General features: G+C 46.6%; 1 protein-coding gene across 8 annotated transcripts in view; it reads left to right on the forward strand.

The window, feature by feature from the left end:
* Nucleotides 1–18,577, forward strand: part of Erg (ETS transcription factor ERG) — a 227,253-nt gene that overhangs the window by 167,796 nt on the left and 40,880 nt on the right. For all 8 annotated transcript variants that reach the window (XM_074072635.1, XM_074072639.1, XM_074072638.1 and 5 more), the window contains one exon: nucleotides 6,813–7,030. In XM_074072635.1, the coding sequence (XP_073928736.1) occupies nucleotides 6,813–7,030 (218 nt within the window). The remainder of the gene's footprint in view (nucleotides 1–6,812; nucleotides 7,031–18,577) is intronic.

Consider the following 18,577-nt stretch of genomic DNA (forward strand, 5'->3'; position numbering starts at 1 on the left):
CGATGGTGGGGCTTTCATGTTATTTCCTAACTTAGATGGTTAATATGAGCATCAGTAAGTGTGTGATGTCAAGAAAACTGTTTCAATGGGAGAAACACACACACACACACACACACACACACACAGAGAGAGAGAGAGAGAGAGAGAGAGAGAGAGAGAGAGAGAGAGAGAGAGAAGCTGAATCTAAAGTGCTTTATTCATTTCTTTGCTTATTTTTGAGACAGTGTCTTCCTATGTAGTCCAGGCTGCCCTTGAACTCACTATGTATCACAGGCTGTCCTCAAACTCTCAACCCTCCTGCCACAGGTACCACCAGACACAGCTCGAATGGGAACTGAAATTCAGTGACTTCAGAGGAAGAACAATCAGGTGAAGGTCTCCAAAGGGAGAAGAATCTCCAGTTAAGTTCATTCTGAAGAGCTAGGCAGAAGGAAGGGGAAAGTTCCTTCTAGAATGAAAAAGTCGTAAGCAGGGTGAAAAGGGAAGAATTCAAAGTCTGGTTTATTTGTCAACATCTGCCCTACTGGTGTGCTTAAAGGCAAGGAATGTGTGAAAGCCCTCTAAAGTGCTCCATTAACCAAGATAATAAGTTATCCATTTCCTTATCTTTACATATATTTATTAATACCTGTACATACTGGTATGTAAAAGTGTACATACGTACATATCTGTAAGCCTGTGTGTATGTATGTTTCTGCAAATATCTCAACACCACTCCTGGGTCTTATTCTTGAAGAACTGAGCTGATATGGTAAAGTTGTAAAATTGTTTGATACCGAAGTGATATCATATTGGAGAAATACGTACTTTAGGGGGACTTCATTTGATTACATATATTTTTCCTTTGAGGTGAATCCAAGATTTTTTTATATTTTTGAAAGATTAAAAAAGCAATGTGTTAAATTAGAAAAATGTGAACACAAAGCCAGGCGCTGCATTAAACATGTGATATTAATGTTTCCCCATCTGAAGAATTAAAAAGGAAGAAAAGAATGTCAAGAAAGAACAAGAATGATCACACCCAGCTTGACGAGGCATCTTGGGTTTTTGTGCATGTCGTAACTACAAGGCACTTGGGGCAGGTGAAGGTCCCTGGCGCTGCAACAGAATTGCAGATGTTCATTTATTGAGAGTAACAATTCCTGCAGGTTCTGTGTCTTGACTAGTGGTGGCAGAGAGGGCCTTGATCGTCTGTTTCCTTGTGCTGCTTTTCCCTCTTCCAAGTGTAATTAGAAAGTAAACTTTCTAGGAGCATCTTCTGTATGTGCTTTTTCTTGGAAAGAAACTATAAACAACAGGGCTTGAGACAACCTAATATATAGGTTTTCAATGTAATTAGGGCTGCAAACATCTATTAAAGGTCCCCATGGTGGCATAGGCTCTGACATATTTATAAATGGGGTTCCTACATGCCCTATTTTTCTGTGTGTTATTTAAGAGAAGGCAGGCTTCTATCTGCAATAATTATACCCCAATACATAGCCAGCTCCTTGAGTCTGAATAATTGGGATAACCAAAGGAAAGGACAGGTCATTGGTTTAAACCATTATGCAAGAAATAATTACATGTGTGCAGCTCTGTGGTTACATATCCCTTAGACTCGTGGAAAAGCATCTGTCTAGAGGGTTCTTTACTGGTTTCCAAGAGACTCCACTTACTCTCCTGATCCTTTATTCCATCCTGGGTCCTGGGATGATGCACGTATACCACCCCCTATCTCCAGACCCATCCTTCTTCCACCTCTTATCTCTACCAGCCTTACTCTCTCTGGGTGGTTCTGTCTCTTATCTGAAAAACAGCCCTGCTATTTTTGCAGCTGTGACAAGACAGGGCATCAAAGGACTCTGGCATATGACTTCCCTTATCCACCTTCTTGCTTCTAATAATACCCAGATAGCAGTTAGTGTTCAGCCCTGGGGAGTGATTCCATTCAGACACAATCCCTGCTTCTACCTCATTCTAACTGGATGTTACTTCTCTTTTCTGAGCTTGCTGTGGGCATGAATGACAATTAAACTTATAGGACTGTTGTAAGAATGAAATGCTTATATTCCATGGATCTAAGATGCCACCGTCAATGAAACATACCATGGGTTTTCTGCCACCATAGGAAAAGCAATGCTGCCAGTAACCTAGGATGTGCCACTGGCCATAAGATGCATCCAGATTTCAGAGCTGGTAAAATGTGAAAAAAATGGTGTATCTGACATCACCAAAATAGTATTTAAGAGGATATTATGTGCACAGTATTTAGCAAGGTAATTTGGCTTATATAGGGTGGATCAGCTGTTTATGAAAGTGGCTATGCTGTTGACTGCAGTATCAGGAGTTAAGTAACATGCCCAAGCCTGCAAGGTTATGTGTAAGAGAAAAGTAAAATGGAAGAGTTTATTGTTGGATTGTAATGGGATGGGATCTCAACACTGATAAGGCAGGCCATTGGTGCAAGATGACGTTGGCTTCCTGACGTGGATGGTCTCCACATGGCTGGGATGGCAAGGACTTTTATGAAATTATCTTAAAGCATGGATGGCCTCTTCTTAAAGTGCTCCTTCCACTTGGTGTTTCCATTTGTTTTCCATAATTGTCAAGTCACTGAGACACATAAGACTTGGGGAAACTGAAAGCTGATTTGTGAATCCAGTTCCCAGAGGTCTACTTCTGGCTGTCTTCCTAATTTTTGAAAAGCATGGAAGGGCTGCTTCCCTGGGTGCCCCTGGCATTCTCCAGCTGTGAAGGAGAAATGGCCATTTGTGAGATTCTCTTGTTTTCAACACTTCAAAGCTGCCAGAGCTTCAAGAAAACCAAAGTGTGATGGATTCTTTGCATTAACAAGATAGTATTTTTATGAACCTCGGGGATCACAAATTAGAAACAAATTCGGGCAGAGATCCTGATTTTCTAACTTTCACTTGAAATCTAAGAGCCTAACAAAACATTAATCTATTACAGAAAGACATCAGAAGCCTTGAGATCTTTTTCTGGAAATGTCAGTTGCATACAAAATGTGTTTGACTTTTCTATTTTTGTTTTAGTTTTCCCCTCCAAATCTAGCTATTGTGTATATGCTTTGTTCCACTCAGGTTCAACTTCTTGAAAGTGGACACCATTTTAGTCGCACAATCTGAAATATAACCTAGTTGAGTCTCTTCCCTTTCTGGAACGATAGGTCAACTATTATCTCATGTCCAAGACTCCCTGGAATGGTCCTCATCTGTTACTGGTGTTTTCAATACTCAGGTGAAGTAATAAGCTCTGAAACACCAATGCAGCAGTGTTGATTGTTTGGGGGCAATTTGCTTGAAATTTATGTGTCTCCTCAGTTCATAAAAATGGCCTTGGGAGGGAACCACCGGCTATGTCACACGACCCCAACTTTCCTGGAGCCACAGTAAAAACACCCCCAGACAGGCACACACCAGTGTAAAGTTCAGGTCTTTTTATAGTAACGCAGAGGCGGGCATACTAAATTATTATGCCACATTTCTGCCAGATTTTGACTCCTTTTGAATTCTGTGTTATAAAGCCATTTCCAAGCCTTGTGTCTGGCTGGAGGTTTAGAAAGAGTAAACTTCCCATATTAACTATGGCATCCAAAGACACCTGGGCAGGTGAGAGGCGCAGGTGACAAGGGAGGGAAGCCAGATGAAGGGACATCATGAGCTAAGGCCAGGCAGTCCCTCCAGGGCAGAAGGGGCAAAAGTCACACTCCCTTGTGCTCAGTGCTCCTTTCTGGTTTCGGTCCCATGGGGCTAGGCCCTGTCTCTCCTTTGAGGTCCTGGGAGCGACAGGCAGAATCCTATGCATTGGTTGTTGTCACTCATACTTCACAAAGGGACAATGATACCTTCATGTATATAGTCAAATGGGGAACGAAGTGATGTCGTGGGTTGGTATCCTGGTTTTCTTCTAGCAGTTCATGTTGGTGATAATTTTTTTGAAAGGGTCTCTGAAAATTACACCTCTGTTTTCCTTTTACTTCTCCCATGTGAAACATGCTGTGCTGGGGTGTGTGTGTGTGTGTGTGTGCGCGCGCGTGCGTATGTGGTATGTGATCTCAATTCCTTTTCCTAATCGCTACTCCATTCTAGGTGTTGGGTGTGGTTGTTGAGTCATTTGGGGCGTGTGTTTTGAGCTCGCTGTCTGTTCAGAGAACTGTATTCACCTGTTTTGAAATGCTTATCCTAAAGTTTCTTCGCTTTTAGAACATTTCCCCTCTAATGAACCAAAGCAATGGAATGCTGTTTTCATATTCTGAGTTACATCATTGTATCAGCTTCGAGAAGAATGTTGAGGTATGAAGGAAAGATTTGTGCCCTTACCTCTAGCATTTGTAAGTTTTTTTTTTCTAAATTGATCTCAATTAACTTTGATTTCTTCCTTTAGAAAACCATGTGTTGAAATAATACTTTGCCAGATGTGAGAACAGAGTTCTCCCCCAACAAACACTCACTGCAGCCTCATTTTAGTTTGAATATTTTGTCCCCCCCCCCCTTTTTTTTAAACTTCTGCTACATTTATTTGGCCAGTGGCTTTGTTTACAAGAATATCTTACTTTATCTATGGGGATATACTAATTTTATATTAATACTTTAAAGTTCTTCCTTTTGGTTGCTGATGAAGACCTTTTTAATTTGTAATTTAAAAATTTGCCTTTCCCTTATATATAACTTGTTTTTGCCAATTTCTGATATAAATCACAAATTTATTCATGTTTCTTGTCATCAGAGAGCCAAAGCCAACATTACATAGTGCATTTCTTCCCCTCCAAGTGTTGCTGGAGTCAGGGAGAAAGGCAGTCACCAGCCTGGTTTCTGCTCTGAGTGTTTAAGGCCAGGTACCCAGCACCACTACAGGAAAGGGGATCTGCTCAGCACAAATTGCTTAAGAAGCTATAATTTTTGCCTTTTTTATTAATATAGCCTCATGGTGCCTGTGGTGCTGATTTGACTTTTAACCCCATGACTCTCAGTTTAGAGTCCTTACATTCACTCATTCAGAAGACAGAACCACGTAATTTAGCACCCCAACATCTAGGATGTCCATCACCACCGTCACCTTCAGACAGCCACCTCATGTTCTTCTGTTGGTGGATGGGATGGTGGTGTATAATTAAGGTATTGTTCCCCTCTTGCACCTGATTCTGGCTCTCTGATTGGCACAACTTGACTTTTGGAAGAGTGTACATTCCTGCTTAAACTCTGACCTTGGTCTTTCGCATAGTGTCACCGGGCTGTGATTATGGGGTTCTAATGAAGTCAAGGCTGGAGGTTACCTAGGCACAGATACCTGGCCACCATGCTGAGAGCAAGGCAGAGGTTCATTCCTTCTGACTCTTCCCACTCACCAAGTATAGAGCCATAGAGCAGCCAAAGAAGTTTGTGCACTTGGGAAGCAGGGAGAACACCAGGTCCTTGGCAAGTGGGGTTGGAGGGACAAACTAATCAGATGCTTCTGGGGATGGAGGGCGATCTCCATCTCAAACGGACAGCTGCATAAGGCTCTCCTGCTGAGGGGAGTATCCTTACTTAAAGGTCCAGCCAGAGAACAAGAAGGGAGTGTTAATGTAAAGACAGTTCCCAAAGCAAAAACTGAGAAGGGCACCACAGAGGTGTGGAGATGGGAAAGAGCTGGTGACAACCCAAGTCTGCTTCTTCCCAGCGCCCTGGAACATCTTCACACCTCGTTCAAGGTTAGGTCTGCTCCAACATTTCTTGATCCTGAAAGATGAGAAGGTCTCCATGGTCTTCTTTACTGGCTCCAAAGTTCCATTTAAAAAGTAATCTGTGCACAACCAGGATTTACTTCACACAATTGATAGCGATACAGAGGATGCCAGAAGACTGAAATAAACATGAGCGGATTTCTTTTTTTTTTTTTTTTCTGTTCTAAAAACCAAAATTGGATTGTGTCATAAATGCTCTGCATAGTGGCTATGCAATATATTATTCAAGTAGCTGAAATTTCCAAATTGAATTTGCCTTTGCTGATTTCTCTGTAGAATATCAGCACAGCCATGGCTAACCACTTGCCTGTCTTGGAACCACAGAAAAATGACCCAATGATGACAAATTTCCATTTCTTCTCACGAAATCATGCAGAAAAATAAAGATATTAATAGAAAGTAAGGAGAAAGAGAGAGAAAAGAGCTCTTCGTGATCCAGATATTTTAAACATCCTGATATTTGTAGGCATCTGGATATTCGCAGCTTTTAGGAGGATGGGCTCATTTATCATCCAGATGTTCACCATTGTGGAAGAACTGCTTGAACTCTGTTTCAGTTAATAGCATAGAGAAGAAAAGGCCACCTCTTTGGCTGGCCTTTAGCGATCTCGTCTCCCTTTGCTCTCCTTCTGAGGTCCTCTTCCTCAAAGTCTACAGGCATGAGGCAGGGTTTTGCCAGGTGCCTAGGTGGCAACCTTCACATTTCTCTTTTGTGTTTTTAATCTTCATGACTGTACTGTACCCTGTCTGCCTGAATTATAGATTGCGTTTGTCAAATGATGACAAACGATTGATGTCTTCTAAGACCTTTGAAATTCAACTTCCATGAGCTGAGATTAAAGTGCCTATTACTTGCCTGTTGCAGTGCAGCTAGGGTGCTTCCAGTGTTTCCAAGCTGGGCAGTTCCAACACTTAACAGTCTGGAGGGAAGAAAACAAGGCATTTTTTTTTCTTCTGAAAAGTAGACATGGATACCATAAAAACTGCCTAAAAAGTGTCCCTGTTAGAAGTAACTCTGAAATCAGCAACTGTGGAGACATGAGGGTTCTTTGGAATGCTCTGAGAATGTGTTTCTTTTGGTCTCCAGGAAGCCTTGTCAGTTGTGAGTGAGGACCAGTCGTTATTCGAGTGTGCCTACGGAACGCCACACCTGGCTAAGACAGAGATGACAGCATCTCCCTCCAGTGACTATGGCCAGACCTCCAAGATGAGCCCACGTGTCCCTCAGCAGGACTGGCTGTCTCAACCCCCAGCCAGGGTCACCATCAAGATGGAATGCAACCCTAGCCAGGTGAATGGCTCCAGGTAAGGAGACGCTGCCCTGTTCTACCTCATCTCCCGCTTCCCACCCTTGGAGAAGGCGAAATGGAAGTTAGTCAGTCTTTTCCAAAGGTTGTTCCAGATGGGGGGCCATCGGGGTGGGAATGGGGGCACGGCTAAGAGAATGTGTTCCGCAGTGATTTGTGCTGAGGATAGAGGTTGTAAAACCGGTAGTATATTTACCAAGAACTCTCTTTGAAGATGTGGTGCTCGATTCTATTTCCCAAGCACGAGGGCTTGGTGGGAGGGGGCTTTGCCCACATATGGCACAATTCATCTCTGAGGTTTTATGGCCTGGAAAATAATGCTGTCTTAAGCTTTTATGGAGGGAGAGTGTCAGCTAGTGGCCATGCAGTACGGCATATGTGGAAGACATTTGATTTTGCTAAGGGATCCAATTGTGCACCCCTCCCCCATCCGCCCTCTTCCCCCCCGCCCCGCCCTTCTCTTGATATGTGCTCGCTTAACACCAGGCTCGTATATCTCCCACAGTTATTGCCTCCTGGGTTTTTCATGAATTGTAGCATCAACTGTCCCCTGCACTCAAAAGTGTCTCATTACATGAATAATGAGAAAATGCGAAGTAAAATTAAATTGATATTATAATATACCATCTCGAATATAGTCAGTTAAAAGTAAAACCTCAGGCAAAGAAAGGGTCGTTTCTTTTCACGTTGCATCGTTACATTTCTGCCTAAAGCCACAAGCACACTTTCAGTTTTCTCACGTACAAACCCCTTTTGCATCCTGCAGCCCGTCAGTCCCTGGCAGCCCCATGGGGAGCGCTTGGCCCCATTGACGGACAAGCAGGCAGTTTCTGGGCTAGCAGCACTTCCAGGGACTCAGAATTTGGATTAAAACCAGGGGTGTCTGACTCCACACCCAGAACACTTTCCACCATGCGGCTATCACAGGGCCTCTTTGTCACATATATGCCTTAATCCTAAATATGTTCGAGTGTCATGTTTTATAAGCACTGGAAATCCATTGCGTCAACTGCTAGTGTGGTGTTCACAGAGGTGCCAAGTCACCGTGCCCCAGAGGGATGTTGGTAGTAAGGCTAATGGTGCCACATGGCGGGGGGTATGCCAGAACTTTCCTGGTCCTGGGAAGCCCGTCCATCACTCCTGTGCACCTCACTTTTTTTGAGGTTGGGAATAACTGCTCTTGAATATCACAGTGGTAGCTCATCTGGGTAGAAGTCAAGGCAGGTCTCGCTTGGGTCTCAGGAAGCCATGAGTTCCTGGTGTTCCAAAAGGACCTTGGTAGAAAATTCATGTCAATATTTTGGAGTAGGTATTTCATATTCTTTCCATTTGATAGAACATTTCTGAGACTTAGAGCAATGGGGTGTCAATATGTTCTTCAGAATGAATGGGGTTTACATGGAAGAGTGAGTAGAGTGATGCCTGGAAATACCAACTGACTGAATTTGGGGAGGATAGACTTCCATGATCCCACATCTCAAAGCAAGACACAAAGCTTCTCTAGAGCTTAACTTTTACCTGCAGGAAACATGAGAGAGGGGACAGAGACAGAGACAGAGACAGAGAAAGAGAAAGGATTGAGAGAGGAGAGAAACACCCCTCAAGCAAAGGAACCTGTCACAATTTCCAGCTGACAAAAGCACAGTGGCCATGCCCTGACCTGTGTTCAAGGCTGTGGCCTGGACCCAGCTACAGGAAGGCTCAGCTACAGGAAGGCCCATCTGCACTCAACTTTGCTCACAAAGGAGGCCGAGCAAGAAGGTGAGAACAGCGTGGCAGAATTCAAAGCTTCTCTTGTGCTCACTGTGCTACTCCTGAATCTAAAACCTAAAATTAAGCCAGCATTCTGTCTGTGGGAGAATAGCAGGCACTGTGTCACCTGTGTTCCCTTGGTCAGTGGCTGATGTCCACTTGCCCACCTGGCTGGCATGAGACATCCTTTCCAGCCTACAGTGGTTCTCCAGGGCCTCAGGATGGGTCACAGGGCAACCTGGTGCCTAGTCCCCAAGAAAGACAGGAGGGCAGCTTCAGGTAGGCCCCTCTCCAGGTAGACTGGGGAGGTACCAGGTGGCTGTTGTCTCAGGGGGTGAAAAAGCTGGCACTGGGCGGAGGCTGTGTTCCTTTTCAGGGGCTCTGGACACTTCCTTGCAGGGGGACAGTGGGCACCTCAAGCTCTTCCTGTCTCAGGCCATGGAGCTCCAGTACTACCCAGAATCCTCCCCTCCCAGCTTCTTACCTGCAGTTCAGCTTTTGAAATGAACAGTGCTGTTCTTTGGCAGGCAGGCACCTGGGGACCTCAGACATGCCATCTTGCTCAGGGCTGTCTGTTTGGTAGGTACTCTCTGTGGAGAGAGCAGTCGAGTCTGTCTGTCTTTAGCAAGGCCCGTGTGCTTCCCTGGAACAGTGTGAAACAGGGAAGGGGAGTGTTCTCCCCAGAGCCTTCCATGCCTGTGGCATCCAGTGATGACACAGATGTCAATCATTCCCCAAGAATGTTCTGGGAATATAGCAGATGGCAGGTAGTCGACCTCTTTGTAGGAGAGAGAAATTCAAAGCTCAGACCTGACCTTCCCTGAGCTCAGAGTGTCTGCTGGATTTGTGTATGTGGCCTGGCCTGTCAGTTGGTTTCTCTGGACAGATAGACCTGCAGGATTTTTTATTTTAGGAGCTGATTATAAGGAATTGGCTCAACCATCTGTGGGGTTGGCAAGGCTGAGATCCTTAGGCAGGCTAGAAGCTCAGGCAGGAGTTCAGTTTCATGCTGAGGCAGAATTTCTTCTTCTCTGGGAAAGCTATGATTTTGCTGTCTTTGGCCTTCTACTGATTAGACAAGGCTCCCACCCCACCCAAGAGAATCTTTGAGTTATAGTCAACTTCCAGTGCCTTTGTGCCCAGATTGTTTTGGGTTAAGTGTTGTAGCTTAGTCAGATTGACAGGAAAACAGCCACGACACCGATGCTACCAGAGCATCTATGCTGGTCAGTGAGGGTGGGGTCATCTCAAGTTTTAGATCTCCACGTGAGCACGTCCGAGGACAACCAGTTCTCTGATATCAAAGGGGCTTAGCCAGGCTGGGCAGGAAGTGAGAGGCGTCCCAGAATCCAGGGACTCTCCAGGCTCTGTGTCCTCACAGACCGTGGAAAGGTGTGGGTGGGGAGTGAGAGTGTCTCGTCCAAGTCTGACAGGCTGCCTGAGGATGTGGATGAAGAAGAAGCAACGAGTTCCTTAGTGGGACTGAGATTCATCTCACCACTGGGTTAGAAGTGGCATAGGTGGTAGTGGAGGCCAGCCTTGGGTCAAACCTGCAAGTTTGCTGACCTGTCCAGCCCTGCAAACACCAGGACAAGCGTGCATTCATTCTGCTTTCTTCTGGGGGCTGTGAGTGGGGACCTGGACTGTGCCAGCAGCACCAGGGGTGGAGTCAGGGGTCATAGAGATGGCTATCGACTGGGGGGGGTCCCAGAAGGGCAGTGGGGAGCAGGTGCAGCCCCTCTGCATGTGAGCAACACCAACAGGGTGCAGCTGCTGGACATGCCACCTCTCTGCATCTTTCTGGTGTGCCCCAGACTTACCCCATCTCCTGGTGGCCAGCCCAGTGGCTTCTTCTACCTGCCCCTGCCCTAGGCATGTGTGTAGCTGGCCTTCCTGCAGCAGCAGTGTACCTCTTGAATCTAAGTCCAAAAGCAGTTCACTAAATCAGCAGGTGCCCTTTGGTTGGGACATGCAGGCTGTGACCTGTGTGGGCCTTGCTGTTCTTCTGTAAATGTTTCCATGAGAGATGTACACTCCTCCAGCTCTCTGTAGTGTTGCCAGGGCAAGACCCAGCTCCAGCCACATAGGATCCTCCTTTGCAATGGCTCTTTGTCTGTGCCTGCCCATCTGTTACTTTCACAGGCCAAATGCTTTGCATGGAGGGAAGGAGTTCCTTTCCCAAGTCGTGGGATGTTGCAAAGCCTCAGGCCTAACGTGATTACAAGCTCCTGAGATGAAATATAAGTGTGAAATGAGAACTGTTACCATTGTAGTAGTTTTTATAAAAAAAAGTAGTGTAGGAGACGCAGGAGAGAAAGGAGCTGCCAGTCTGAGCCAACAGGCACGTCATTGTGGGTTTGGCTTGGGTATGGCTGGTTTAGATGGCAGAATTCTTTTAGACATGAATCTAATTTCATGTCGTGTAGACAGAGGACCTCACTTCACAGCTTCAGCGGTCCCTGGAGACCCTGCACCTCGCCTTTCCGCACTCCAGACTCACTCACAAAAAAGCCCCTAGGGCTCACAGGATGGGGAGCTGGTAGTATGTGACCAAACTCAAACCAGCTGTTTTCCTGTATCTTATCATGGGGCCCACTGGGCGTCAGTGCCTGCCAGGCCTCTAGGGAGCCCCCTACTGCTGGCCTTAGTTTACTGGGCTCAAGCTGCTATAGATAAGCCAAGAGGCAGCTGTCTTGTGCATGGCCCCACTGAGCTCCCTTGCAGTTGCAAGGCAGGACTGTGCCCTATGCCCTGTGCCCTGTGTCCAGCAGGCTGCTTTCCTCTGTCTCTGCATCCCTGGCCTGGCCAGCAGGACCACAGGTGGGTGCATCAGGCATCGCCTTCCCCTTTCTACAGGTGATGGCAGTTCCTGTGGCCCACCGACAGCTCATGGCAGCTGGAATTTAATGAGTTGATGTGAATACTGGAGCTAATGGTTCCTAATCACTGAGAGCCATTAGCTCATTGACTCTATTGGGTAGAGTTCTCTGGTGGGTCTCAAAGTAGAGCCCCAGGATCAGCAGCTGAGGGCATGCTCACAAGGCAGACACTAAGGCCCAGCCTCAGACTCCTGCATCATAAAAGATCTGGGTGGGCCCTCCCCAGCAGGCTCTGTTTTTAGGAGCCATCAGGGGAATATCCCACTGCTCTGTGGCCTGAGCAACCTGGCTGACCAGGGAGGAGGACAGTGAGAAGGCACTGTAGCTGGGTGGATGTGGCCTGTCCCGTGAGTGACCTGGGAGGCCATAGCAGGTGGACAAGGTTTGTCCCTAGGAGGTCTGTCTGTCTGATCTGAGGAAGCCTCCCTTGCCTCACCACATGGGCATTTCACCTGGCTGATGATGTCACCAGAGTCTTGTCGCTTCCCTTGTCTGGAAGGAGAGTCATCATGTGATTTGCCTCGCTCCAGCTTAGGGTCAGATGGCAAGTCTTTTGATGTATTATCAAAAGTCCCCTAAAGTATGATGAGGATGACAGAAAGAGGGAGAAGGGTACCTGATTGGTCCATTTTGCTTCAGACAAAGCGGTTATGCATGGAGCTCCTCATTTGCTCAACAGCACCTACTATGTGCACTGTTACAGGAGCATAATAGCTTATCCAAAACAATCCTGACTTGCTAAGTGCACATTTTAGGTGACAAGAAAGCCATTAAACCAGGTGGCTTATTAACATGTACAGCAGTTAAGATGATAGTAAATGCTAAGAAGAAAGGACTGGGGGCATGGCACTCAGGTAGAATGTCTGCCCAGCAAGCACAAGGCCCTGAGTTCAGACCCCAACACTGCCAAAAATTAAACTACAATAAGAAGATGGGGTCTAGATGGGCTGGCCCAAGAAGGTTGCCCCTGAGAAAGCAACATTTAAGTCATGAAAGAGAGAAGACTTTGTGGGTTAGCATTGGAAGGATGTTCTGAGCTGACAGAATGCTTAGCACAAAGCCCCTGAGGTCAGCTTGAAGTGTTCGAGGACAACCAGAGGCCACATGGCTGACATTTAGGGACCAACGGGAGGAGTAATAGATTAGTGTGCAGAAATCAGGATCCTGGGGGGATCTTGACTTTCCCACTGAGTGAACCTGGAAACCGTTAGGGCTTCAAGCAATGGAGGGATGCAAGGCCACTCCAGTTCAGCAGGTCTCCCAACTCCTGGGTTGACACCGGCACCCCACAGGAGGCTCCTGCCCGAGGTGTGCACAAGGGTGGTAGTGGTGGAGTGTGGAGAGAGGCAGTGCATTGTGCAGACTGTGAAGGCAGAGCTCATGTGCTTTGCTGCTGGGCTGAACACAAGATGTGAGGAAGAGAGGAAGTAAGATAGGACCCTGGTTTGGGGAGTGAACCCCAAATGTGCTTAGGATGATGCACAACTAGGAAACCCCTAAGTTAAGGAGCCCACACCCCTCTTCATCAGCAGCCCAGACCCTGGGACTTGAATTGGCTCCAACAAATGCCAGATAAGAAGGGAGGCATTCCTGCCCCCTGGCCTGGGTGGGAGCCTTAATTCATCCACTCAGTGGTTGTCAGTTGCTCCCAAACTACATTTGGCAATGTTCTCAGACATTTTTGGTGCCACATCTAGGGGTGGGGTTCATTCCTGGTATCTAGGGATAGAGACCGGGGTGCTGCTAACTTACAACAGTGCACAACACAGTGTTCTTCCTTAAAGAGCAACCTGGCCCGAGTGGGGCCAAGCAGCCCGCTGCTCCCTGCCAGCTCTGGGCTGCCCTGTCTGCATCCTGCCCTGCTGTAACTGCTGTGAGGGTGGCCCTGCTCTGTTGAGGTGACAAAGGTCTTGTGAGATCCAGATGTGTGCAAAAAACAAAAGGATCAGGACCCAATGACAGCAGAGGTGAGGGTGTGATCCCCTGGGCAGGAAAGAAAGCCTGACAGGGACACTGTTAGTCAATATTGTTGTAACAGTCCATGATATTGAACGGATTCCAGGATACACAGTTCATCCGACTCCCTCAGTGAGCCTGAGGGGTGGAAGAAGTAAGATTACACCCATTCACAGTGGAAGACCATTGAGTTTGCAAAGATTCTTTTAGCTTGTTCAGGTCTACCTGTCGTAGGTCATTTGTTCTCAGGCCTGCATTCCTTGTCACTCCCTCAGGGCCTCCCTGTTTAGGAGGCAACTTTTTTTTTTTTTTTTTTTTACTGGATGTGCTAGGATTTGAATTTAGGGACTCTCACTTGCTAGGCAGGAGCTCTACCACTTGAGCTATTCCCCCAGCCCTCTATGCTTTAGTTATTTCTCAAATAGGGTCTCATGTTGTTGCCTGGATCAGTCTGAACCTTGATCCTCCTATTTACACCTCCCACATAGCTGGGATTACAGGGGTGGGTCACTGTGACTGGCCTGGACACCTTTTCTGTCCTGGTTGGGACAGCAGGGCCTCCTCCAGGTGATGGACAAGCAGTAATGTTCTCTCACTTGTCATCTGAGAGGCATCAAATCCATGCACTAATTGCATTTTGATTTCTTGTATGTATAATTTGAAAAATCACTTACTTTCTCTATTTTATTACAGCAGGTCAACTTACCTGCATTCACCTTAGCATTAGTTTCACAAGGTCTCCAAATGAAGCCACAGTTTCAAAATAGTGTGGTAAGATGACCTATAGCACGACTAGTTCAGTGGCTGAAATGAAACCTGAGACATTCTCAGCGTTTGGTGGTGGTAATGACTCCACCTTCTGTTTGTCATAATGTCAGACATGGTGCTTTGCCAAACTACTACAAGCAGAATGAAATCGTGGCTTTTGACATCAGGTCCCCTCATTTTTCGCACAACTCTGTCTGTTATTTGAAAGCGGCTCACAGCACCTGCTCTCTCTCCGTGACTGTTCATTTTGACTCACTTGGATGGGATGTCACATATTTCTAGAGATGTCACCTTTTCTAGAGAACTTCATGCACTATTTTGGGGTTAGTGACACAACACTAAGTGTATTTGCTTAGCAAATTGGATTGGCATAAAAGAAGCCTCCTAATTAAGCAGGCCACCTTCCAGGCTGTGGGTGGCACAGCGTTGGAGTCTTTCAGTGAGTGATTCTTCCTAACTGTCCTAGTGAGGGCCTTGGTCAGCTCAGGCTGCTGTAACAAAAAATGCCACAGGCAGGGTGGCCTGTACTTCTCAGCTCCAGATGAGAGGTTCATTTTCAAGGTGTTGGCTGAGTTTGTGTCTGGTGAGGACCTGCTTCCTGGTGGGTCCTCCATGATGGAAGGGACAAGGAAGTTCCCTTCTATACAGGCGCCAACACCACCCCAGGGCTCCACTCTCACGACCTGCCATAGGCCCACCTCCAAATACCATCACGTGGTTTCACACGTGGACTCTGGAATGTCACGCGTGCAGTCCACAGCAATGAGGTCACTTAATGATGGCTCAACTTACTTGTAGGGCCTTGGGGCTTTGGGAAGGCCAGTTCACGTGCGGCAGAACTGAGACGTGGATGCAGAGAGAGAAAGGTTGGGCTTAAAAGACACAAAGGCTCTGCTTCTGTCTCTCTCCGGAAGAGAAGATTCCTAGACAGCACTCTGCTATCTTTGCTGTCCTAGGAGGGCACCACTTGGGCGCCATTTTGTAGAAGAGGTGAACACAAGGGTTGTGCTCCTCCTTACAATAAAGTGAAGTCAGCTAGATAGCTGTGGGGCTGCCAGTGGGCAGAAGGGGCTCTGTTCTGGCATTTTCTGTCTTCTGGGGGAGGTCACTAGTGGGAGGGAGGGGGAATGGAGAGGGTAGAGGAAGGTGAATTTGGTCAATGTCCTTTATACACTTGTATGAAAATAGAACAATGAAACAAGTCAAAATCATTGTAAGTGGGGGGGGAGATGAGGGAGAAAGAAGCTGGGGGCTAACCTAACCGAGGTACATTGTAAGCACATATGGAAATGTCACAGTGTAACCCCCTGTACAACTATTATATGCTAATAAAAATGATTTTAAAATGTGGAAAAAAGAGACATCGTTTCAGTTAAGCAGAATTCACATAGCCCACTTACAGTATTAAAACAAAAATCCGAAGCACTCTAATGGTCACTCAGTTATTTCTTTCCTCTCGAAAACACGAGTATGTTTCAAGCAAAACTAAAGGTGCTTGCAAGATAGAAAAGACGTCACATCTGATCTTTGTCATGCAATTGCTTGTGGAAACCTTACTCTGTAGAACGTTGTATTTCCAAATAATGAACTCCAAAATGACACATTCCCCCCAGGTTTCAAGACCTAGATGCAATGTGGTCTTGCTAACTCCCGTTTTCAGCTGTAAAGAGAAATATATACTTAAATAATGAAATGTTCTCAGGGGACCTTCAGGCCCCTTTCAGGGACAAAGAGCTGACTGTTGGGGAGCTGGAGGTGCCTTTTTAATTAATTTTGTCTTCAACTGCTTCAGGGAAGGGGGAGGAACAGGGCTGTTGGGAAGACGCAGAAATTCCAGGTGTAGGGGAGCATATTTAGCAAGGGTAAAAATAACACACAGCTGTGAAGACAAACATCTTTGGTTTCAGTTTGAGTCCAGAGTTCTACATGAATCACTGCCGAGCCCCACCCGCTGCTCGCCCGTGGGGTCTGAAGCGGCTTTTCCACTGCCTCTGATTCAGAAATAAAACAGACCCACAAATTACCCTGGAGCTCTCCAAACAGTCCTCTGCTTGTCTGGGGTCCTAAAAATACCTTTTGTGGTTACTTACAGCCATTCACACTGTGAAGCTGGCTTTTAGGATCCTGATAAGGAAAACCACCTGAGGAGGGACTGATCTGAGTTCAGGGTGAAGCCAGGCCTGGTCCTCTAGCAGGACTGACCCTGACCTCTTAGGGCAGAGGTGCCAAAAGGAGCCATGCTGTACTTCCCGTACAGCTTCCCCAAGTTCTTCTTATCACGAAATAACCTAACAAAGTACAAGGGACATCCAGGAAGACAGGGACACTCTAAAAAACAGCCCTGAGCCAGAGACTGCATGTTTTCTACTTAAGAATTTACCGAGGAGCAATTGTGAACCCAGTGCCAGTGCAAGCACACACGTGCACACGCGTACACACGCGCAGACACGCGGTACGCTGATGTGTTAACTCACACAGTGGTTCACCATTTACAAAGCAAATTCCCATCACCATCTAAGGATGTCCTTACTGTAACCCCAAGGAGGCATCCAGTCCTTTCTAGAAGTGAAGAACATGAGCCTAAACAGGCATCTCATCCAAGGTCAACACTGGGTTTCTAATTCTGAGAAGATGAGCATTCTATTGTACCAGTTGTAAGGGAGGGAGTTCAGTGTCCCACTAAACAGATTCTTAACTTCATTCAGTCACTCACCCATTTCAAAGGCTCTGATCAAATACACTCACTGTAGAGGTGAGTTTGGCAGGTGGACATAGCAGGTACCAGGTGATCAAGGGCAGACATACCAGCCCTGAAGGCACATGGACCAGCAAAAGATGAGTCCCAAATGGGAGAGCAGCAGGGCTGAGTGGCATGTGGTCTTGGAGGGCAGGGTGTGTGATGTCAAAGGAAGTGACCTTGGCCACATGAACGTTGGCCCCATGACAACAGATGGATCCCCAGCTCCCAGGCAGCATAGAGAGGGGCTCCATACATCTTCGTAAATGAAGCAAAAAGTTGACGAGCCACAGACTAAAGTGTCCAGGCATCACTGGGGAGTTTTGATTTATCCTGAGGTGAGAAGTGAGGTTGGCCTGACCAGCTTGAGCTCGTGTTGGGGATGAGAGCTGTGGTGGCACAAGAGAGGACGCTTTGGAGGCACAGCTTGGAAAGAGCCCAGCAGCTGGTGATGGAGACCAAAGTCAGCAGGCTCTGTGTCCAGAGGGAGTCAGAAGAGCAGGAAGGAGGCTGGGCCTGAAGAATAGCCAGGAGTTTGATAGAGTTGGGAGTTGCCTCACCTACTCAAGGCAGAAGATGCGGTGATTTCTAAATTTTGTTTTGACTTCCCTTGGACTTTCTGTAGGGCCCAGTGTCTCCAGTAACTGTTCTGAAAGCAGGGCGAAACACTGATGTAATGTGGCTGGAGAGCTGTGGGTGCATTCAGAGGCATTCATGAATAAATAAGCCATTCACACTCACAAGAGCTGAGGTCCACGCTTGTCAAGCTAACAGCCATAGCCCTCCATTTAACCATGGGCTCTTTCCATGATGGAGTCCACCTCACGACAGACTCCGGGTGAGAAAACGAATGTCGGATGCCAAGTTTATTTTGTTTTCCAAAGACATAAGATCTCTTGTTATGTTCCTTAGCATGTTGCCTCCTTAAAAAATACAAAAAAGATTTTGTGCAATGAAATGAAGCTTTCATCTTGGGTTGTACTTCACTCAGTCTGAAAACTCCAATCACTACTTTCTCAGTGGTCTGTCTTCTTTCCTGGTCCATGATTCTCTCTCTCTGGGCCAGTGATCTGAGTCAGACCTTCCCAGTCTGTTCTTCTGGAACCTTCTGGTGTGATGTCCTTCCACACTTAGGAGTGTCCAGCCATCATCTGTATACAACAAGCACCATGCTGAGCACCTCTCTAAAGTTTGGGGGAGGAGCTTATGACATTTAATTGCACATTGAGGTGACTAACTGTTTCTAACCCAACATCAGAACCCATATGCATATTCAAAGAAACACTACCATCTTCAGAATTTTCCCATGGGTTCTGCCCACCCCACTTAGTCCACACTGGTAGCCTCCCTCCATGACTGGCTACGGAGCCACCAGAGGTGTTCCTTGCAAAGTAATTAATAGTGAGGACATGGAGTCTTGTGACTGTCCATCCCACCATTTTTCTTCCTTTTT

Source organism: Castor canadensis, chromosome 5 (assembly GCF_047511655.1).
Source record: "Castor canadensis chromosome 5, mCasCan1.hap1v2, whole genome shotgun sequence".
Taxonomy (NCBI): domain Eukaryota; kingdom Metazoa; phylum Chordata; class Mammalia; order Rodentia; family Castoridae; genus Castor; species Castor canadensis.